At 43.8% G+C, this 24,664-nt stretch overlaps 1 protein-coding gene across 1 annotated transcript in view; it reads left to right on the forward strand.

Moving 5' to 3' along the window:
* Window positions 1–10,631: 10,631 nt before the first annotated feature.
* The window catches only part of PHEX (phosphate regulating endopeptidase homolog X-linked), a 222,302-nt gene continuing 208,269 nt past the window's right edge, over window positions 10,632–24,664 (forward strand). Inside the window, exons 1-2 of the mRNA XM_032286120.1 lie at window positions 10,632–11,811; window positions 17,133–17,201. Coding sequence (XP_032142011.1) covers window positions 11,694–11,811; window positions 17,133–17,201 — 187 coding nt within the window. The 5' untranslated portion in view covers window positions 10,632–11,693. The remainder of the gene's footprint in view (window positions 11,812–17,132; window positions 17,202–24,664) is intronic.

Here is a 24,664-nt window from a genome sequence, read left to right on the forward strand (position 1 = left end):
CTCCCTACCTCTTCTCTCCTCTTCTCCCCTCCACTCCTCTCTTATCCCCTCCCTTCTCCTTTCTTCTTCTTTCCATTATTTCTTCATCCCTTCCTCTTTCGTCCTCCAATAAGTCTGGACTGAATACCTCCCATACCCATAGACAGCCCTGAATAAGAATTTTAAAAACAAACAATAGGAGACATCTATAGGCATATCTATGGGTGACCAAGTGCATGCAATATTAAGAAATAGAACAATAACGATGCCTGCCATTTCTTCAGGGCCCATTTTAAGCACTTCTTAACTGTCATTGTCATACTTTATTACTATCTCCCATTGCCAGATGACAAAATTGAGACCCTGAGAGATTAGGTGATTTTTTTCAAGGTCACATAGCAGTAAGTAGCAATGCTAGGAATCCAATCCAGGGAGTTTGTTCCCAAATACCAGATATTTAACCACTGTCATACTGCACTATCCTGCCTGGCAGCCTGGAAACACATCAACGTGAATGGTGCAGTTAGACGTTACATGAAAAAGAGAAGGGAACTCTGTTAGTGCTATGTGAGGAAAGCAGAAGCCATTCTAGGTATTTTCAACAGAAGTGTATTTTTCATGCAGGGAATTGGTTTCAAAGGTAGTGGAAGAGCAGAAGGAAGGAAAGAGGATGTTACCCAGAGTTCAGTGGCTGACTGCAAAAGGCTGCTGCTGCCCTTAAGGCTAGGGAAGCGAACAGGGAAAAGGAATGGGGCCTAACGTCCACATCACACTCACCCGGGAGGCTGCTGCTGCTGTTGAGTGGGAATCCAGGAGCCACAATCCCACTGATGCTACCCTGTGCCCCTGCCGCTGTCACATTTGTGGTCTTTATGTGGGGACCTGGAGTGTCCTGCTGGAGTCCTGGGTAAACCCAGGAGCAGTCAAGAAAAAATAAACCAGCCTTCTACTTTCCTCTTGTTTTTGAATTTCCCATTAATGCCTTCCCTTGACAGAGTCTTAACAGGCACTCAGCTGGCAAGGGAGCCTGGAAAATGTAGTTTGTGGGCTTCCAGCTGCCACCCATACATTGAACACACTAGAAGATCACAGCTGGGCTAAAAGCCAAAGCATATTCCATAGACTCAGTGTTACATAAGGAAACATGGATACAGGGAAGAAAAAAGCATATTTCATTGAATCTAAGATTCAATCGACTGTAAAATGTACCATAATACCACCATAATAATACCATCGAGAAAGAAAAATACCATCAAATTATGCCACGTCACCACTTACGAGGTACATTCTACCTCTAGAAATGTTAAAGCTTGAAAAAAAGTCCCCCTTAAAATTGATGAGATATAGTAAATGTCTGATCTCAGCTTACATGTAGTTTAATGGGGCAGCCTTCTGCTGAGACTATTCTAATACAATCTGACATCCTGTGACCCTGTGACCTTACTAAGAAGAGGGGTCGGGGAAGATCTTCTTGAGCAGGTAAAATCTGAGCTGAGTCGTAAAAGATGAACCTGAGTTTCCTAAGGAAATGGTTTTCCAGACAAAAGGAGAAATGTTTTCAAAGCGCAAAAGGCTGGGTAAAGTTTAGTGCATTTGAGAACTTGAAGAGGTTTAGAATGACTGGTATGTAGGGTGTAAATTGAGAAGCCCTGCACAGGTGAGCTTGGAGGATTGCGTGGGCGCAATCATGCAGGAACTCCACGTGAAGCATTTTGACATTTTCCTAAAAACTGACAGCAGCCACTGAAGGATTTTAAGAACCATCAGAGGTCCATTTGAAATTTGACTCAGGACTGCAATTCAGTTGGTTCATTCCAGTGTGGCTGCTGCTGTTGTGAAATAGCAAAATATCTCCTTACTAGCTATGGATGGCTGCCCCTTGGGGGCCCCTGCAGCCTCATCCAATCCACCCCTTCTCGTAGAACCCTTTAGATCCAGCAACTAAGATAGTACCTGGCACAGCAGGAGCCTCTGAAACTGGCCCTAGTCCCCTGGTCAGTGCCATGCCATGGTAGTTGTTAAATATTTTGAATGGCATCACTGGTTTGATCACATAGTTTAATGTTTAGTTTGGTTGGTTCTTCAGTCCACTTTACTACATTGAGAAGAGATTTAATGGTTGCCCTACACCAGTGGTTCTCAAACTGTGGGCTGGGCCCGGTGGCTCACACCTGCAATCCCAGCACTTTGGGAGGCTGAGGTGGGCAGATGACCTGAGGTCAGGGGTTTGAAACCAACCTGGCCAACATGGTAAAACCCCATCTCTATGAAAAATACAAAAATTACCTGGGAGTGATGGTGGGTGCCTGTAATCCCAGCTACTCAGGAGGCTGAGGCAGGAGAATTGCTCGAACCCGGGAGGCAGAAGCTGCTGTGAGCCAAGATCACGCCACTGCACTCCAGCCTGGGTGACAGAGCGAGACTCCATCTTAGACCTACAGAATCAGAAACTCTACGGATGGAGCCTAGTAATCTGTTTTTTAATTTAATTTAATTTTGAGACAGGGTCTGACCCTCGCCCATGCTGGAGTATAGTGGTACAATCATGGTTCACTGCAGCATTAACCTCCTGGACTCAGGCAATCCTTCCACCTCAGCCTCCTGAGTAACTGGGACTACAGGTACTCACCACCACACCCAGCTAATTTTTGTATTTTTTGTAGAGACAGGGTTTCATCATATTGCCCAGGCTACTCTCAAACTCTTGGTCTCAAGCCATCCGCCCACCTCAGCCTCCAAAAGTGCTAGGATTACAGGTGTGAGCCACCACACCTGGATGCAATCTGTGTTTTAACCAGCCGTCCAGGAGATTCTGGTGCCCACTCAAATTTGAGACCCACTTCTCTAAGCCCTTTGTCCTCATAAACATCTGAGCAAGCCATCTTGAACAATTGGTTGGTATTAATCAAGGGCATACAAACTTCTATAGGTTAACGTCTAACCAAGGGGTAAGGGTGGGTATGACCAGTTCGAGGATACAGCAAATAAGCACTAGTTGGATGAACAGTTATTACTTTTTAAAAAGTGTTATGCAGTGGAGTGCTTTGGAAAAGGTATTAATATTATGGGTTTGGGAGCTGTATCAATCATGTTTTTTATGTTCTATATTTTATGATGTGTTGACATCTTGGCGCCTTGCAGACCCAGGGAAGGTCTGTCCCTCCCAGGGTTAGCTAATTCCTAGAGATAGTAAATAACTTGTCTGTGAGCATGCCTTTTATTTGCAAATCCACCAATCCATGTTCATACACCTCCCACTTCTTTTTACCAACCTCCTGCAGTTGAGGACACTATACCCCCCACCTGAAATCACCCCAAGGGCTAGGTACCAGAGCACTAGAGACCACCTCTAGAGACCAGAGCCTTCTGAAATTATACGTGCTATCCACCCAATCCTAAACCTGCTCAGCTGCTTACCCTGCCTCGCGCATTCCTTTCCTTGAAAACTGCAATAAAGTGCCTATGGTTTCCCCTTGCTCCTTCTGCTCCCTGATGTTCTCACATGTGGCCCTGTGTGGCATGGCATTGAAATGGGAGAGTTCCCTGATTCCCCTTGCAGGATATGAGACAGGGGTGTGCTCGCCTGTTTGGTCACCCCAGCAGCTCAAAACCCTTACGGGAGGGGAAGCATGCATATGGGCAGGTGCAGGAACCGGGGTGAGCACTTTTGGGCTCCCGCTCCACAGGAGCATCTATTGGTGGGTATTTGTGACTCCCGAAGCCCAAGTGGGCATGTGTTACAGTGTGCTCTTTTAGCTTTGCCATTTGCAGATGGCTTTTGAGTTAATCAGCACAGTGGACCCTCTGCCTTATCACAAGGGCAGGGGGCGAGGATGATAGCCTTCTATATCCTGCGCTCTTGCCCAGTGTTTCAAAAGAATTGGATCACATGTGGGCTTGATGGAGGAGTGCAGGGTTTTATTGAGTGGTGGAGCTGGCTCTCAGCGAGATGGGTGGGGAGCCAAAAGTGGGGATATAGTGGAAAGGTGGTCTTTCCCTGGAGTTGGGCCGCCTGGCAGCCGGACTCTTCTCTGACTGTCCCAGTCTGAACTCCCCTCGGTGTCCAGACGTCCCTCCTCTTCGCTCTTTCTCTGCTGTGTTGTTTTGCTGTCACTGATTGGCTGGTCTGCTTGCGTCTTCCTTTCTTCTCTTGGGGGTTCTCATCTGGAGCTTGGGGTTCAGGGTTTATTTGGGGCCAGGATAGCGGGTGTGGTGGGCCAAATGGCAACTTTTTGGACGTGAAAACAGAAATGCCTGTCGTCATTAGGGCCTCTGGTCTTCGTGCTTGAGGGTGGGGCCTTTGCCAGGGAACCCACCCTCTTCTACTCAGTATTTCCCTGTCTCCTGTCCATATCCTCGTGCCTACTCATCTTCAAAACTGTGAGTAATAAACCCTTTTCAAGGGCTGTCTCCATGTTTGTCATCTTAACCATACCAGATTAAAAGAAATTCCGGCGGGCACGGTGGCTCATGTCTGTAATCCCAGCACTTTGGGAAGCTGAGGTGGGTGGATCACAAGGTCAGGTGATTGAAACCAGCCTGGCTGATATGGTGAAACCCTGTCTCTACTAAAAATACAAAAAAAATAGCCGGACATGGTGGCACATGCCTGTAATCCCAGCTACTCGGGAGGCTGAGGCAGAAGAATTGCTTGAACCCAGGAGGCGGAGGTTGCAGTGAGCCGAGATCACACCATTGCACCCCAGCCTGGGAGAGAGAGAAAGACTCTATCTAAAAAAAAAAAAAAAAAAAAAAAAAATTCCAAGTACATTTCAACACAGGAGCCACATAGATTTGAGTTCCAACTGGGCTCTGTCATTTACCCATCATGTAACCTTTGGAATATTACTTATCCTCAGCTGGTTCCAGTGTCCTTATCTGCAAAAGATTCCTATATTGTAGGACTGCTATAAGGACTGATGATAATACACATAAAGTGAGCAGGCGCTGAGGAAATGTAGCTGTGTGGAAAGGAGGTGAGAAAATCAATGGATAAAATCCCCCTTAAGGCTCAGAAATGAACAAGTACAACACATGGATAGATAGCCTCTCAGATTTATATATCCTTTTGAATGTTCAATTATTAGCCAGAGATATTTCATGTATTGCTATTTTTGTTCCTCAACTGAAAAACATTTTCCCCCTCCATATTAAATGATGGCTGCTGTTCCTATTAAGGAAATAAAACCTGATAATTATTCTTTTAAACAAGAGAATTAAAGGAAGTATAGTTTATCACTTTGCCTTTGCTCCAATGTCACTTTGAGATGCTACACCTACCTTCACTAATTACCTGATAAGCAAACTTATTAAGAACCACAGCAGAGAGACAAGAGGTTGGAATTTGAAACCATTCTGGCCTTAAGACAAATAGTGGCCCTGTGACCTTCCGCAAATCACTTAATAGCTTCAAACTGCAGTTTCCTTATCTGTAAAAGGAGATAAGAACACCTACCTAAGGAAGATGTTAAAAAGATCAGATACAAGGTAAGTAATGTATCTCATTAGTGAAAGGCCTGGGATTTGAACTCCTCTAGTCTGAAGGACCTGCCAATAAATAACAGAGCCCACCGCAATCCCCAGATCTGAGCTTTCACTATTTATTTTAATATCTCTTCTCTCCCTCTCCTCACTTTCCTCTTCCCTCCTCCCTCCTCCTTCCAATGGATGGATGAAAACATTTTTCAGAATTTGAATCATTTCCTTCTTTCTCGCTAAAATTATGGCCCACATGGGATTTCACTGCTTGAAACAGAGGACCCTGAGCATCCAAATAATGACCAGATGCACTCATGTCTAGCATAAAGACGGCTTCAGCTGTCATCCCGGCCAGTTAGCAGCTTGGGCCGTTGTTGCAGGATTCAGTTACCTTGGGATAAATCGTACCTGTGAGTCCTGCAGGGAGAGCGGTAATGCCCAGGCAAGCCTCTTCTCTGGGGGAGTGGGCTAGGCCCATCTGGAAGCCTTTCTTTTGTCCTGCAAGCTGCCCATTCTCGCAAGCGCTCCTTCTGGAAGTCTTTCCAACAAATGCACTGCTCAGGGATTTCTGCTTCTCTGGGCGCTGACTACCCTTAATGGCCAGGCCTGCATGCTTTAGGGGTATGTGGCCAAGTCGGGTTTCACATACAGTATTTTCATCCCTGCGTCAAGTTGACTAGTCCAAAACCTCCGGCATGGCTTCTTGGTCTTGCTTCGCAAGGTTTTGCACAGGGCTAGGCACCTGAGAAATGTTCAAGAAACTTCTGTTGATTCATCAGTTGATCCAGTGAATGTCCAAGGCAGTCCTGAATGTTCTTAACTGAAACAATTGGGTGGGCGTAGAGCAGACTGTTAGCAGACTTACCTTGCATAATAACTTTTCACTTAGGCCGGGCACGGTGGCTCAAGCCTGTAATCCCAGCACTTTGGGAGGCCAAGGCAGGTGGATCACGAGGTCAAGAGATTGAGACCATCCTGGTCCACATGGTGAAACCCGGTCTCTACTAAAAATACAAAAAATTAGCTGGGCATGGTGGTGCGTGCCTGTAATCCCAGCGACTCAGGAGGCTGGGGCAGGAGAATTGCCTGAACCCGGGAGGCGGAGGTTGCGGTGAGCCGAGATCGCGCCATTGCACTCCAGCCTGGGTAACAAGAGCGAAACTCCGTCTAAAAAAAAAAAAAAAAAAAAACAAACAAAAAAAAAACTTTTCACTTAACTAATTTTCTTTTCTTTTTTTTTTGAGTAGCTGGGATTACAGAAATGCACCACCATGCCCGGCTAATTTTGTATTTTTAAGAGAGACAGTGTTTTTCCATGTAGGTCAGGCTGGTCTCAAACTACCCACCTCAGGTGATTCCCCCCGCCTCGGCCTCCCAAAGTGATAGTATTACAGGCTTGAGCCACCATGCCCGACCCACTTAACTAATTTTCACAGCTCTAGAGAAGTAAAAATTAGAATAACGCCCCTCCTCTTTTTTCCAGAATAAAGACTTTTCACTCCCAAGCACACTAAATCGCATGCTAAATCATAATATTGAAATCATAGTTTCAATATTACAGTTTCAGGCAAAGACACATTCACCAATTTCCCTGACACAACAGTTTCTGTTCAGAGAATCTGAAATAGAACAATTTCGACTTACAGGTCAAGTGTGGATAAATATTTTCTTTTGCGTATATGTGCCATGTAGATGGGGTGAAGAGGTGGCATCTTTTGCTACTCTTTAGTGCAGAGGTTGGTAAACTTTCCTTGTCAAAAGCCAGAGAGGAAATATTCTAAGCTTTGAAGGCCAAAATGTCTCTCTTGCAGAACTACTTAACTTTGCTCTTGTAGCATGAAAGCAGTTATGCACAATCTACAAACAAATAGATGTGACCTTGTTCCATTAAAACTTTATTTACAGGCCAGGCATGATGGTTCATGCTTGTAATCCCAGCACTTTGGGAGGCTGAGGCTGATGGATCACTTGAGGCCAGGGGTTCGAGACCAGCTTGGGCAACATGACAAAATCGCATCTTTACTAAAAATACAAAAATTAGCTGGGTGTGGTGGCATGCCACCTTTAGTCCCAGCTATTCGGGAGGATGAGGCAGGAGGATGGCTTGAACCTGGGAGGTGGAGGTTACCGTGAGTCAAGATCTTGCCACTGCACTCCCTGGGCAACAGAGCGAGACCCTATCTCAATAAATAAATAAATAAGTTGAAAAATAAAAAAGCTTTATTTACAAATACAGGCAGTGGGCCAAATTTGGCCCATGTACTCTTGTTTGCAGACCCCTGCGTTAGTCCTGTGAGCACCAATTATTTCCCTGTTCTGTGAACTTCTTTATTTTGCCCTAAAGGGTTTGTTTGGTTTTTCACTATGCTACTTTAAGTATGGTTTATTTTGAGGGCAAGATTATCATCACCTCCTAAAAGGATTTAAAAAGTAATGCAGAAAATGGCACAGGATGAACAATGTACCTTATAATGACTGATTCTCCCACAGCCCTTCCTCTGTCAGTCCCAGCTACTCTCACGTTTTCCTTCATTCGTTTGGTGAGTAAAAGAAACCTTCATTACATTATATTACACAAAATATGTTTATTTTCAATATTTTGACAATATATTACTTTTGTAGACTTGTTTTCATTGTTCAAGTAATACATTTTAAAATTACTGATTTTAATTTTTTTAATTTTTAATTTTTGTGGATACATAGTAGGTGTATATATGTGTGGGTACCTGAGATGTTTCCATACAGCATGCAATGTGAAATAATCATATGGTGAATGTGGTATCCGTCTCCTCAAGCATTCATCCTTTGTGTTACAAAGAATCCAATGGCAGTCTTTCAGTTATTTTAAAATGCACAATTAAGTTCAATGAGTACATTTTCCTATCTGTGTTTGCATATTTTAGTTTGGGATAGAATGCATCGTAATTTTCCTATTACAGTGAATGGAACTATTTTTGGTTTAATGGCTTTTCACTCAGCAGTTGACCATTCAGCAATGAATTCCTGTTGGTAAGTGATGGGTAGGTATGACTTCAGAGGAAGCTCCACATTGCCCTCACCTCTGGGGGAACTGCAAGTTCAAGGCAGGTGACGGCTACTCCAGCTGGCAACACATGGCCACCATTCAATGTCAGTGGGGACCCTGAAAGTTGTGAGGAGATCAGGAGGAGGAACAAAAGAGGAAAGAAGTGGGTCCTGGTGTCGCGCTTGGGTGATTGTCGTCTCTGTCGTCTCTACAGGAAGCTTTGTCAAGCTGCAGACATGCCATATATGGCAATCATTCCATCCCCTATCTATCCATTTGTGATTTTCCCATGCCACCTGAGACCATTCCTTTGTCTCAGTGTCCTTATTTGTAAATCAGAGTTAAAATGCCTTTGCTATCAAGTATGTAGATTTACCATGAGGTTAAAGGGAGTGTGCTATGCCTATGTGAAGTATTATTGTCAGCTGAGCATTTAGAAGGAATAATTAGGACTTTGAAAGATGACGACCTTCTTCCCCCTCCCTCCGCAGATTAGCATTTGAGGTTCCTGAAGCTGAAGCTGGTTGGTTGTTGTTATTGTTGTTTTTGTATTTTTTTTTTTTTTAGATGGAGTCTTGTTCTGTTGCCCAGGCTGGATTGCAGTAGCGCGATCTCGGCTCAGTGCAACCTTGCCTTCCAGCGATTCTCCTGCCTCAGCCTCCTGAGTAGCAGGAATTACAGGCACCCACCACCACGCCTGGCTAATTTTTGTATTTTTAGTAGAGACGGGGTTTCACCATGTTGGCCAGGCTGGTCTCGAACTCCTGACCTCAGGTGATACACCCGTGTCTACCTTTTGGTTTTTTTGAGACACAGTTTCATTCTGTCACTCAGGCTGGATGACACGATCTCAGCTCACTGCAACCTCCACCTCCCAGGTCCAAGCAATTTTTGTGCCTCAGCCTCCCTGAGTAGCTGGGATTACAGTCGTGCACCACTACGCCCAGCTAATTTTTGTATTAGTAGAGACAGGGTTTCACCACGTTGGCCAGGCTGATCTTGAACTCCTGACTTAGAGGGATCTGCCCACCTCAGCCTTCCAAAGTGCTGGGATTACAGGTATGAGCCACCACTCCTGACCCTGAGGCTGGGTTTTAAGAGTAAGTGGCCAGGGCTAATTTGGATGATTTTTATTGCTCTTATTTCTCCCTTTCGCTGTGAAGGGCCAGGAAATGTCAATGTTGGAGCTGCAACACTGAACATGGCAGACATGATTCCTGACCTTGTGGAGCTCACGGTCTAAGATATATTCTAGAGTCAAGTCCAAAAACTCTTGGGAGAATCCTTTACTAGGGGCCAAAGGCCTGCTAGAATGTGTTATGGAATAACAGCAACAAAATAACATCAACAGCCAACGAGTATGGGATATCAACACACCATGACCTCATAACTTGGGCAAAGGCTTATGATCTTCTGACTTTGCCGCCACATGAAATGAGCCGAAAGTAAGATATGTTATGGAATAAGCCCCAAAACTTGAGAGAATCCCATGCTAAGGGCTTAAGCCCTGACCAAGACAAGCCAAACAGGACCATAAACGAGTGGCCATGTTCTACTGAGCTCATCAGCACCTGCTGAGCGCCTGTGTCATCCCTAAAGCCATGTGTACAGGTTTTGCGTTGAGATAATTGCTCTACTGGTTTCTAGATATAGTTGAGTTCTTTACTCACACTCCCACTGCCCTATGACCTCCAGCAAAACAAAAGCAGGTGGATAGTAACTGTGTTGTGAATTAATGATATCTACATCTGTGGTAACAAAATCTATATCATTTCAGTGGTAGCATTGGAATATCAGTTGCCCTTCCCCATGAAGAAAGCACATTTTTATCATTTAAATCATTATCATGACCAAAAAAATCAAAGACCCAGTCATTCATCAGTCTTTCCAGTGAAATCAATTGCCTTTGTTTTTTGTTTGTTTATTTTTGAGACAGGGTCTCTCTCTTTCTCTCTGTCACCCAGGCTGGAGTGCAGTGGCATGATCTTGACTTACTGCAACCTCACCTCCCAGGCTTCAGCGATTCTCCCACCTCTGCCTCCTGAGTAGCTGGGACTACAAGTGCTTGGCAACACGCCCGGCTAATTTTTGTATTTTTAGTACGAACAAGGTTTCACCTTGTTGGCCAGGCTGGTCTCGAACTCCTGGCCTCAAGCAATCTGCCTGCCTCAGCCTCCCAAAGTGCTGGAATTACAGGCATGGGCCACCGCGCCGGGTCTGAAACCAATTGCCTTTGAATTCATTCTGGGGAATCTGCTGAAGTGGACACTTCATGTAAACACAAAAACATCCTAATTAATGGCTGCCTCAATGGGAGTGGCAGACAAAACACATGGGTGAACTTTTCGTCGAAAGCATGCAAGGAAAAAAATCTCTCATATCTTTTGTAGTTGCTAATAACTTAATTCACACATTTGTATGTGTGTGTGTGTACAATTCTCAGTACCACAAAGAGGAAGTGCTTTTTCTCCTTCCTTTAACAAAAAGTTCCAGTTCAAACCATCAGCCTCTGTAGGTTGTCTTAATTGCTACTTTGCACTGCACTGGACTATGACTGATTTTTGGCACATGCTATCATACACAAAGTTCCTAAAATAAAATGCTCCAGGATATCCTAGGAACTCTTAGAAGGCTTTAAAAAGGGACTCACACACTGAAAGAATATCTTTGATGAAGACAATTCAGGCAAGCAGAATGATTCTTGCAACAGAATTACATGATTAATTGAGATCTTGAAGTGCGTCCGGCGAATCCTGGCCACCTAACTTATCATGATTTGGGGGAGTTTCACAAGAATCCAGTTTTGATAAAACAATTGTTTTTTTCCTCCCCAAGTGACTATACATTTAAATAGCTAAAACATCTGTTCAGCAACATACTAAAACATGTATACTCGGAACGCTTGAGAGAAGAGCCTGCCAAACAATCGGTTGAGAGGGACTTTGCTGAGGGAGAGCACCAAGATAAAGCAACACTGTTTTGTCTAGTCAGGGGGAAAGACAAGGCAACCAATATTTTGGATTTTATAATTTTCATTTGTGAAGAATTATTTGAGAAAGGGTGGCGAGGGGAGATTTCCTGACGGGAGACTTTTAAGCTGTCCATTAGTAGAAGAGCAAGAGAGCCTTGGATGTCAACGCCTCGGTCTTGAGACCAGCCACCAAACCACGAAAAGTGACTTTCTTCTCGTGTGTTCTCTACGACCCTTCTGATGGAAGCAGAAACAGGGAGCGGTGTGGAGACTGGAAAGAGGGCCAACAGAGGCATTCGAATTGCCCTGGCCGTGTTTGTTGGTGGCACCCTAGTTCTGGGCACGATCCTCTTTCTAGGTAAGTGGAGTGCAGGAGGCTGGGGGAACCGGGTGTGTGCTGAGACGTTTCCTTGTGCTTTATTGTAGCAAAACTTGTCATAACACAGGTACATGGCTGTTTGCCTGTGTTCGTAGGTGGTGCATCTTTAGTTCTATCAAATATGCAAATGAAAAAGAAGCCTTTTTAAAGATGCCTAAATAAATAAATACACCCAAGTACCAAATGTATAGTCCAGAAGGCAAAGTGGGTGTAAGTGGCTTCGAGTGGCTGGCTGATTCTGTTGCATTAGGCAGAAAAATTTTTATGTGGTACGTTTAGCAAAATTAGTGTTTATGAATTCATAGTCACGTAGCTTCATTTATATTTTGAGGGAAGACTTTACATAGATTTTGATGAAAACCATGCTGGAGTTTCTTTCCATTTGACTTTTATTAATGTTTGCCTGAACAAATCATGAAATGTAATTCACAAAACACAAATCAGTCCTTTAAAGTGCACTTTTAATGATATTCTTCAACTCCTTTCTTATCCAGTGACTCTGATGAGATGCAGTTTGATTTATAAATGAATATGAAGGAAACAGAGGTTTCCCCCCAAGATTTGAAAGATATTGTGATTCAATTATTTTAATGACTCTTGGTGAGAATGATGTACCCAGAGAGTATATAGGATGATAGAAGTGTATTCCTATGAAAAAGAATCAAATATCTTGGAAAGGAGTGAGGGATTTTCGAAAACTCCAGGCTTTCTGAACCCTTGACTATTACCATTTTAATTTTTCTCATACAACACAAAATACTTCATTAGCCTGAATGTTATGGAGGAGATTCGAGGTGCAATTTGAAATGTAGCAAACCTGGAAACATTCCTTGGCATATACAGGATTGCAGGAGGACATGTTTATTTTGGCAGAGGTAAACCAGTAATTAAACTTTAAAAGAGTTAGGGTTGTTTGGTTGAAAACTCTGCTAAAATGAGCAAACCATCTTCCCATGTTTTCTGTGGCTGAAGATTTAGGAAATTAGATGGGTTTATTGCTTTCTGGTAAACCTAAATCTCCTACTCCTGCAACTGAATCTGTGGCTCTTGAAAACTCTTGAGATTTCTCAGCACTTAGGGCTTAGACAAGGTCCTCTGCTGAAATTCAAAATGAGAGGAAAAATTCTATGGGCAATTCAAAAGACTACGAGATGTGTGGAATGTGACTGCAAGGTTAGGTTTTGCAAACCCTCCCAAACTTAAAAATCCAAATAATTATTGTTTATGTAAAAATATGTACTCTTTCTAATGGTATTACCACTACACGAAACTTTTACAAAACTCCACTTTTATGATTATATCCCAAGGCCATGGCATATTCATTGAAAGATTCTCCATGGCAGCAAATCTTTGTTCTATCAGAGAAAATTATTCTTGGGAAACAGTGCCAGTGTTTTTAGAGCAAAGTAAAATTCATCAAGCCAGACACTGCTATTATGGATAAGGAGGACTGCATAAAATATGAAAGAGAACTTCCCAGCATGCCCTGTAACCTGGCTCTCACCTTGACTCTCTAGTCTAAGAAGAGCTCAAATGATGTTAGAGAATAAGGGCAAACGAAGGCTGTGGCCTCAACGTCTTTGCTTCTCAAAATGGGGTCTGTGGACCAGCAGCATCACTATCATTGGGGAGCTTGAGCGACACCCCAGATCTGCTGATTTAGTCTGCATTTCCACAAGACCCCCAAGGGATTGTTTGCAAATACAGGTTTAAGAAGCATTGCTTCAGGTGACCACATCTATTTGGATGTATACATTCAGGGACACTTCTTTTTGTCAAATATTTCTGCACTATTTTAGAATTCCCCCTTTCCCCCCATCCTCATCCCTCCCCTCGGCTCTGCCACCCACCTCCACTCTGTACCCAGTCAAAGTGCTTGTCTGAAAGACTCCAGGGGCCTACTCAGCAATGCTCTTTGTGACAATATTCTAGTTAGGGTCATCTTCTCTTCAAGGGCTTCCTGGTTGACTTTGAGGTATGTTTCTCTGCCTGTCCACGTTCACTTACATGCCTACAATTTCCAGCATCCGTTCTTACTAACTCTTCTTTTTATCTGAGGCTCCAGGATAATCTGTCTTCGAAACCTTACTGCTTCTACAGTAAGAGTGATTGCCAGGGGCCTCGCGGTGGCTTCAGAGAAGCTGCAGAGCACTAGAATGGAAAACATATTTGCCTGCAACCAGTTTATTTATTTTCAAGTGTCCTTTCTTCTTCTCCTTCCCTTCTTCTTCCTCCCCACAATCTGTTTCTCAGATGCAGTGGCCGGCAAACTTTCTGTCAAGGGCCAGATAGTAAATATTTTCGACTCTGTGGGCCATACGGCCTCTGTTGCAACGACTCAGTTCTGTTGTCATTGCACAAAAGCAGCCATAGACAATATGTACACAAATGGGCATGGCTGTGTGCCAAGCAAATCTGCTTTCTAGACACTGAAATTGGAATTTTATGTACTTTTCATGTGTCATGAAATATTATTTTTCTTTTTCTTTTTCCCAACCATGAGAAAAATGGAAAAGCCATTCATAGCTCAATGGGCCGTACAGAAACAGGCAGTGGATTTGGCCATTCTTACGCTCTTGATCTGTGGATGACTCCCCTGTATCCTGAGGGCATTTCCTCTGTTTATGGAGAAATCTACAATGAGAAACCAAATTGCCATTTACATGTATCTTTTAAAACTCCTAACCATTCAAAAGTAACATTTTAATTTTTATATCAAAAATATTTTCTTGGCCGGGCGTGGTGGCTCATGCCTGTAATCCCAGCACTTTGGGAGGCTGAGGTGAGTGGATCACCTGAGGTTTGGGGGTTCAAGACCAGCCTGACCAACATGGAAAAACCCCGTCTCTACTAAAAGTACAAAATTAGCAGGGCATGGTGGGGTATGCCTGTAATCCCAGCTACTTGGGAGGCTGAGGCAGGAGAACTGATTGAACTCAGGAAGCAGAGATTGCGGTGAGCCGAGATTGCGCCATTGCACTCCAGCCTGGGCAATAAGAGCAAAACTCCGTCGCAAAAGGAAAAAATTTCTTTATTATCTCTATTTCATTCACTTACACCTTTACATTATCTGGGTTTGTTGATTATCATTTATTTGCTGGATTTTAAAATAACCCCATCCATGGAGATAATGCTCTTCCTTGAAGGGTTGGGTCTGTCGGTGTCCCACTTAAATATATATATATATATATATATATACATATATATATTTGTTTTGGTTTTTTGAGACGGAGTCTCTGTCACCCAGGCTGGAGTGCAGTGGTGCAATCTTGGTTTACTACAATCTCTGCCTCCTGGGTTCAAGCAATTCTCCTGCCTCAGCCTCCTGAGTAGCTGAGATTATGGGCATGCACCACCACGCCCAGCTAATTTTTGTATTTTTAAGTAGAGATGGGGGTTTCACCATGTTGGCCAGGCTGGTCTTGAACTCCTGACCTCAGGTGATCTTCCTGCCTTGGCCTCTCAAAGTGGTGAGAATACAGGCCTGAGCCACCACGCCCAGTCTAATTAATTATATTTAAAACATTCATTCTATTCATTGTTAGATAAAGATACTTGATTTTATTTCTTCCTCTGAAGTTTTGGGTCAAGAATTATTTCTCATGAAAGGAATAAGTCTTTAAATAATGATTTTATTAGCTCTTTTGTTTTTTAAAATAAGGCTAGGATCAAGAAGATATTGTCCAGAATTATAAAAATATTATTATTGTTTACAATAAAGCTTATTTTTGCATTATTAAAAAGAACACATGCTCACTAAAGAACATTAGGTCAACATATGAAAACTGACTGATGGGGAAAATTCCCCCCGTGGTTCTACCACCCAGGCCTATTGGAAGACTGCACACTAATCTTTATGCTGCTCATATATATTTTTTTACCTACCTTTTTTTTTTTTTTTTGCTTTATATAAAAATCAAAACACACCTTTTTGCTAAGGTGTGCTTTCTTAAAAATAGGCCTGAGATGTTCCGTAGGCAGTTTTTTTGAATCTATAATGTAACACATGCAAAGAGGCTGGAGGATGACAGCACAGAAAAGAACAAAGAAAAAGCAGGCTCCATTTAGAGCGTGGGTTAGTAAATATTAAAAACTCGCCACACTGGCTAGTCATCTACAGGTCTTCCATCTCTAGCAGAAATATAGATACTGCCAAGCTTTCCGATACTGCCACAAAGAGCCTTGGTCCCCATTCGCCTCCCACCATCCCTCTCACCGTGGCCATATCTCCAGATGATTCATTGTTTCTGCTCACAGAGCACAGCAAGAATGAATTCCCCAGAATTTCCTCAGCTACCACAAATATTTCTGAAATCTTAAATTCGCATCTGCTAATGCCCAGGTGCTACCTGGAGTTGACAAATTGGGCACCCTTCTGTACTTCAGGAGAAATCTATTTAGATAATGTTGTCCGCCAGATGGGGACAATAAACCATTGGTGAAAAGCTATCTCAATTTTAGACTTTTTTGTGGGGTGGGAGAAGGAAGAAGTAGCTGGAAGCTTGGTCCACAAAGTTGCAAATGTCTGGTCGCTAAGCTGGGCCTGGTGGGTGGAGGGTTTGTGGGGTTGAGAGAGAGCAGGCGGACAATAACGGTTGCTATTAACAGGTGATTGAGATACGTTCAGGATGTTCCTTACCCCTACCCCTTTTTTGGTCCATATCTGTATGGATGGTTTAGATAAGATCCAGAACTCTAAAAGCCACACATGCTAGCTTTCTATTTCCACTCTGATTGGCTCCAAATGACATAGTTTAAAAGTTTCAGTTTTCCCATCTTGAATATGGGCATGGAGTTATAACCAGTAGAGTGAAAGTATGAGACTTAAACCACAGATAATGGACGTTGAAGTGACTTGAGAGATTATCTGGACCACTGGTGCTCGTGCTTGAGCATGTATCCGAATCACCTGGGGGGCTTGTTAAACTGCAGATGGCTGGGCCCCAATCCCAGGGTTTCTGAGTCAAGATCTGGAGTGGCTTTCTGACAAGCTCCCAGGTGCAGTAGCAGTAGCTGCTGCTGCTCTAGAGACCACGCTCTTAGGAGCGCTGATCTGGTTATACTTACTTATCTTACAGAGGAGAGAAACTGAGTTTCAAAGCAACCCACACTTTTACCAAAGTTATTTAGCTAGCAACTAGAGTTTGGCTCCGTGACATTGAACCTACTGGGTTTTTGAATACTGCATCAACACTGAGAAGGATGAACTGATATCAAATGTCTTGCATATGTTTCCAAGGGTGGTTTACTCGATGGTGGTCTGCTACGAGTCAGCCATTTATTTTGGTCTGTTTTTTCAGTGAGTCAAGGATTCTTAAGTCTCCAAGCTAAACAGGAGTACTGCCTGGAGCCAGAATGCATCGAAGCTGGTAAGTCACAGTTTTCCATCCTGTGTCAAGTTATAATTATGGTACCTTGGGGAGTGGAAGAGAAAACAGGTGGTATTTTTAGTATTCTGTTTGCTTGAGGTTTACCAAGCACGAAATGCAATTTTGAAGAAATTTTAAGTTTACTTTCAAGTTTTGGTGTGAAATAGTGGAGCTTAGGTTTCCTGTTTTCTTTTTCCTTGCAAAAAACAGCTGTGGTATTCTAAGCGTTGTTACAAGGAAATCAGAAAGGGGCTTCGAAGGCTGAATGGCTTCTCTTAAGACCCACAGGCGGAGAACACTGGTCTTCCTATGGCTCTGCTGGCTATAAATTCCTCTTTACCTTAAGCCGTTGTATAATTTCTGGTCTGTGGGCCACACTTGCCTGCCTCTAAGCAAGGCTCCTTTATAAATAAATCCATGCTTCCATTGTCAGTGGGAATTCTTTTTTTTCTCTTTTTTTAAATTGAGATGGAGTCTTGCTCTGTTGCCCAGGCTGGCGCCATCTCAGCTCACTGCAATCTCTGCCTCCCAGGTTCAAGTGATTCTCGTGCCTCAGCCTACCGAGTAGCTGGGCTTACAGGTGCCTGCCATCACACCTGGCTAAGTTTTGTGTTTTTAGTGGAGACGGAGTTTCACGATGTTGGCCAGGCTGGTCTTGAACTCCCAGCCTCGTGATCCGCCCACCTCAGCCTGCCAAAGTGCTGGCATTACAAGTGTGAGCCACCACGCCAGCCGGGAATCCCATTTTTTTCTGTTCCACATTGCAAGTCAAACTTCTCTTGAAGTGACCAGTCTGTGTTATCAGTGGGTACCCCAAGGTGAAGATGAGGGCTTAAGGTTGCCTCAGTTTTGCCACACTGTCTTACCCCATCGAACTTGTGGCTGGAGTTGCCCCAAAAGCAGCGACAGGAACTTCCCAGGAGGGAGTACCCTAAACCATCCCAAGATGGGGCCAGTTAGGATTCTAAAGAAAGAAGCATTAGGAGAGACAGTGGGGGGTGGGGAGGGATAACATGGGGAGAAATGCCAGATATAGTATGCACCTAAAGTAAAATAAAAAAAAAAAAAGAAGCATTGAATAAATGCCAGGGTGGCCAGTCAGTCCAAAGCATTTATTATGGCAATTTACATCGAAAGTGCTGCAGTGTATCCTCAAGACAGAGAAAACGAGTGTTCTACTTAGGTATGTCTGCAGTCGGGGCATTAGGGTGTGGAGACTATTTGAGGGTTAAAGGAATTTGGATCAGAGGCGGCACTAGTTGCTTTGAAAGTTTTGTGCATCAACCTAGATACCTTTATCAGTGCTTGGGAATGTTCAAGGGTCCAGTTTAGGCCTAAGCCTGCTGGGAAAAACTTGCAGCTGGAATTATCCGGGCGTAGCGGCTCATGCGTATCATCTCAGCTACTCAGGAGGCTGAGGCATGAGAACTGCTTGAGCCCAGGAGGCGGAGGTTGTGGTGAGCCGAGGTCGTGCCGTTACACTCCAGCCTGGGTGACAGAGAGAATCTCTCTCAAAAAATAAAAGAAAACAAACTTGCAGCTTACTGGGTCACAGAATGGTCAAAGTACTCTGCAATTTTTTGTTAGGACACCGAAAGTGGGGCTACCTAGGGGTCCCATACACAGCTGTTAGATTTCCCTCCTACATCAGCATTAGGGCCTAGATTTGAGGGAGCCAGACTTTAGCCCTCACCTTCACTCTTTAAGTGGGCAGGGACACTTTTTTCCTTTTTCCAAAAGGAAAGTCATCAAACAAGTTGAGCATGTGGCCCTTTGACCTTCCTCTTGGCCTTAAGGGGTTAATGAACAAATTCACCAAATATTTACTGAACACCAGATTCGGAGTTAAGTTTTGAAATTGAGCAGTGAACCAGATATGGGGAGAAAGACAATAAGGCAATTTATGCAACAAGAAAATTATCAGACTGGGCATGGTGACACGAGCCTTTAGTTCCAGCCACTTGGGAGGCTGAGGCTTGAGCCCTGGAGTTGTAGGCCAGCCTGGGCAAATTAGTGAGATCCCCATCTCTAAAAGAAAGAGAAAACTATCAGTCAGTGGAACATGTTATAGAGAAAATTGAAATATTAAAATAGAATAATGTGAGAGCAAGTGACAGGGTGGCTAGATTGAAAAGCCGGGGGACATGACCTTGGAGGTGACCTTTGAATGATGAGAAGGGAACTGCTGTGTGAAGACTGAGGCAGGGGCTCAGTCTTTCCCCCACCTTTCCGGGTGGGGGAAAGAGGTGGGGCAAAGAGCACACAGAAGCTTGAACTTGGTGGACTTGAGGAACAGGAGGAGCTTGCTAGATGAGGTGCAAGTGATGGGGAGTCAATGGGGGTCCCAAGTGCCAGTGAGTTTGGGCTTTGCTTAAGTGGGCTAAAAACCCTCTGGAGGCTTTTATGAAAGGGAGTACATCTTATGAGCATTTAAAAAGCTGTCTTGGTGGAGAGCTCCATTAGAGGGAGTTTTTCTCAATGGAGAAGAGACCATAGCGAGCAAGAATAGAAGAAGGTGGCCCAGGTAGGCGGTTTATTTCCATATGCCAGGTAACAGGCGATGCTGTCTTGAATTCAAGAGATGTAGAGGGAGAATGGGGGGAGGTTCTGGAGGTAGAGGGCCTAATGAGGGATTCGATGTGGGCTGTGAGCAAAAGCAGACAATTGGGGATGATGCTTAGATTTTTGGTGATGGTTGAGTGGTGGTGTTTATTGAGATGGGAAACTGAAAGAGCTTGTAAACTCTGAGACCTTATATAAGGGTATAAGGGTAGTGAGTTAGGTAATTACATTAGTAGAGTTCTTTTTTTGTTTTATTCTTTTTCTTCTTCTCTTTTTTTTTTTTTTTTGAGATGGAGCTTTGCTCTTGCTGCCCAGGCTGGAGTGCAATGGCATGATCTCAGCTCATTGCAACCTCCGCCTCCTGGGTTCAAGTGATTCTCCTGCCTCAGCCTCCTGAGTAGCTGGGATTAGAGGCACCTGCCACCATACCAGGCTAATTTTTGTATTTTTAGTAGAGACGGGGTTTCACCATGTTGGTCAAGCTGTTCTCAAACTCCTGACCTTGTGATCCACGGGCCTCGACCTCCCAAAGTGCTGGGATTACAGGAGTGAGCCACGGTGCCTGGCCTTTTGTTCCATTCTTGAGTGATCAATATTATGTATATTTTTTAACTAGGCTGTACGTTAGGTGACTTATAGGCACCATCTCATAAAACCTTCATGAGACCCCCTATGAAGTTAGTGCTGTCACCAGCCTCACTTGCCGACGAGGAAATGGAGGCTTCTAGAGGCTAAACAACTGCCCAGGGTCGCATCCTGAGTTAGCAGAGCCGGGCTTCATGTCCATGTCTGGCTCCTTTCCATCTTTTCCTTGGTGATATGGGGCCATGCCAGGCAAGACCCTGGAACGATTTGGGAACTCCCAGGCCCTTTCCTGTTCCAGGATTGAGTTGTTGACCTGGGGTTTTCTCCAGTGGTGAGAGGATGTCATGGAGTAGGGTGTATCCATCAGGGCAGGTTTTAGAGTTGATGTCGCCTGGTGCTTTGGCTGTGGTAGGGTTCTTGCAATGTGTGAAATGGGAATGTTTGAGCTCATAAATTTTCAGCTTGAGTTTAGAACACTTTTTGGTATGGAGGACCACTTATTTTGTGAGTTTTAATGTGGGATTATGAAATCATAATGCAAGACTAAAACTTACAGACTGACATTCAAGAAGGTTGCCTCCTGCCTTCCCTCGCTGTTCTGTTTTTAATTTTCACATTGGCAAATGGCTTTCTAATGTTGGGAAAAAAAAACAAACATTGATTTTGCTGTTTCTGTAGTGAAAGATTCACCAAAGACACAGTTCTTTTGAGTGTAATGTGACCCTCAGTGTGCCCAGGGGTCTGCGGAACAGCTGCTGAGTACATGTGTCAGGAGAATTGTGGCCAAATCAGGGCCTTGAACAAGAGGCTGTGCGTGCATGGGCGTGCACGCTGACGGTTGAGAAGAGCAGAGTGTTTGGTCGCCTTCTGGACCGTTTCTCAGCAGGTGCCAATCATTTCTGAGATGCTTCCTCTCCATAACTCCTCTCCTCTGTGTCCTCTTATTGTAATCCCTCTTTCAAAATAAGAGCTGTACAAAGAATGCAAAGAAACAAGGAAGGGGCATGGATGCTTATATCACAGACAAGGGCAGACAGGCTAACTGGGTTTGAAGCATGATCTAGCTATTTACAAGCCACATGATCCTGGGTGAAATAAATAGCCTCTCTAAGCCTCAGTCTCACCATGTGTAAAATGGGAATAACAGTTTTTACTTAGTGTGAGAATAAAAGAAAATAATAATGGGCTGGTCATGGTGGCTCACATCTGCAATCCCAGCATTTTGGGAGGCCGAGGCGGGCCGAATCACTTGAGGCCAGGAGTTTAAGATCAGCCTGGTCAACATGGTAAAACCCTGTCTCTATTAAAATTACAAAAATTAGCTGGGAGTGGTGGCACATGCCTGTAATCCCAGCTACTTGGGAGGTGGAGGTTGCAGTTCAGCCTGGGCAACAGAGTGAGACTCCATCTCAAAAAAAAATAAATAAATAAATAAATAAAGAGAAAGAAGAAAATAATAACAGTAGTGGCAGTATTCTAAATTCACAATGCTGACTCTTTTTTTGTTTTTTTGAGGCGAAGTTTTGCTCCTGTTGCCCAGGCTGGAGTGCAGTGGCCCCATCTCCACTCACTGCAATCTCCGCCTCCCAGCTTCAAGCAGTTGTCATGCCTCAACCTCCCAAGTAGCTGGGATTACAGGTGTGCGCCACCACGCCCAGCTAATTTTGTATTTTTAGTAGAGGTGGGATTTTTCCATGTTGGTCAGGCTGGTCTCAAACTCCCAACCTCAGGTGATCCACCTGCCTTGGCCTCCCAAAGTGCTGGGATTACAGGCGTGAGCCACCGCGCCCAGCCCACAATGCTGATTCTTAGCCCCAAACCCAGTAAACATTGTAACTCAGTTGGCAAGATGGGGCCTGATCTCAATTTCTTTGAGGGTGAAATTGGATCTTAACTCATGGGAGGCTGCTTCAGACTTAGTTTATCCTACTTAAAAGAATAATATGCATATGTTTCCCTATAGAGCTATTAATGCACTTGCTTCAGGCCTGCCCCCTAGCTATTGCTGAAATATTACGTGATTTGTGGTTATATGCAATGTATTTCTTTTCTAAAATCTGAAAAATCTATGAGGCCTGAAACATATCTAGCCTCAAGAGTTTCAGATGGAATTATAGTTCACAGATTTAGCTAAATACATACATACATACGTACGTACAGGATGCTCAGTGAAATTTGAATTGCAGATATGCAATGACTGCTTTTGGTGTATGTCCCATGCAATATTTGCTACATATTCTAAAATGTTGTTTATCAGTAATTCAAACCTCATTGGGCATCCTCCATTTATATGGTAATGTGCCCAACCACTGTTCTAAGCACTTTACATATATTTACTCATTTAATTTGCATAATGATTCTATGGGTGCTATTATTATCCCCGTTTTCAGGTGAGGAAACTAAGACACAGGTTAAATAACCTGCCTAAGGTGACTTAGCTATTGCAAGGGTGTTTCTCTCATTCAAACAGAGCGGTCTGACTCAAGAGTTTGTGACGATGCCATATTGCTTAAAAAGGGCTTAGCATAGTCCCCGGCAAAAAGGAAATACTCAGTATTGGTGATTTTATTATTATTTATTCTTTGAGATGGAGTTTCGCTCTTGTTACCCAGGCTGGAGTGTAATGGTGCGATCTCAGCTCACCACAACCTCCACCTCCTGGGTTCAATCAATTATCCTGCCTCAACCTCCCCAGTAGCTGAGATTACAGGCATGTGCCACCATGCCTGGCTAATTTTGTATTTTTAGTAGAGATGAGGTTTCTCCATGTTGATCAGGCTGGTCTCGAATTCCTGACCTCAAGTGATCTGCCTGCCTTGGCCTCCCAAAGTGTTGGGATTATAGGTGTGAGCCACCTCGCCCAGCCCGTGTTATTGTTAATTATTTTTATTACTACTTTCTGTCTTCATCCTTGATTAAATCTAAAAACAGAGGCTGATATTTGGGGAGGATGACTCCACTTGTACCACATAAACACCAGCTGAAGACTGTGACAACTAACCTTATATACGATGACTTGGAAGAGTATGTAGCCTGAGCTTTCACAGATTTTCTTCATCTTCATATTTTTTTATTAAAACAAGACTGGGTTTTCTCCGTGGAGCTGAGTAGGGGGAAAGGAGTTTCCGTGTCTTGACAACTATGGTCCCTTGCAATTTGAGGTCACAGTTCCCCTGCAGAAAGTGTAGCCCTGTGCCCCGCTGTGAATTGTGAATGATGAATTGGGAGGCTGAAGCTAGAGTTTTCTCACTCAGCAAGCTTCTTTCCAAATTCAGTGTGAGTGATGTATTCCCCAACTTTTGTATCTGAGCCAAGGTCAGAGCTGACCTTGCAGTTTTTCTAGTTACCTGCAAGAATACTGGCGAGATGGAGAGGATACATTTGAGGGTTGGGGGCAGGGACAGTTTGAGAAGGAGGCTGGAAAACAGTGCACTTATGCGAGTACAAATGTGGGTGAGGGCTCCCCTGTGTGACTGTAAATGTTGTGTGGGACTGAGACATGTGATCCATGTCTCTGAGGTGTCACATAGCAGATTCATTCTGTGGCTGCGTGTAGTAACTAAATACCAACCAAAGGAAAGATTTTGTTATGTCCTAGCACATTAAATATTAATGATAAAATAGTAGCAGTAAGTAAAAATATAATTAGAGGTAACTGATGCTAGTTCTGAATCACAAAAATGTTAAGCAAATTTGAAATTTATCAAACTTCTAAGCCCTCTTTTTTTTTTTTTTTTTTTGTTTGTTTGTAGAGACTGGGTTTTGCAATGTTACCCAGGCTGGTCTCGAATTCCTGGGCTCAAGCAATCTGCCCGCCTCAGACTCCCAATGCTGGGATTACAGGCATGAGTGGCAGTGTTTGGCCTCTAAACTAAGTTTTTGCTAGTATTTTTTTTTTTTCTTTTGTGTTGTGAGTGAGGTGGGGGAGGTTTGAAAATGGTGGGGATTTTGAGGGCCTATAAAAATTAGAATGTTTCTATATTCACTTAATTGGAGACAAAAAGCTGTTGGAAATTTTTGTAGAAAATATAGGTAGGCCGGGCGCAGTGGCTCACGCCTGTAATCCCAGCACTTTGGGAGGCCTAGGTGGGCGGATCACGAGGTCAAGAGATCGAGACCATCCTGGCCAACATAGTGAAACCCCGTCTCCACTAAAAAAATACAAAAATTAACTGGGCATAGTGGCATGTGCCTGTAGTCGCAGCTACTTGGGAGGCTGAGACAGGAGAATTGCTTGAACTCGGGAGGCGGTGGTTGCAGTGAGCCCAAATTGTGCCACTGCACTCCAGCCTGGTGACAAAGCAAGACTCTGTCTC

Source organism: Sapajus apella, unplaced genomic scaffold (assembly GCF_009761245.1).
Source record: "Sapajus apella isolate SASKATOON/1434 unplaced genomic scaffold, GSC_monkey_1.0 scaffold17, whole genome shotgun sequence".
Classification (NCBI taxonomy): domain Eukaryota; kingdom Metazoa; phylum Chordata; class Mammalia; order Primates; family Cebidae; genus Sapajus; species Sapajus apella.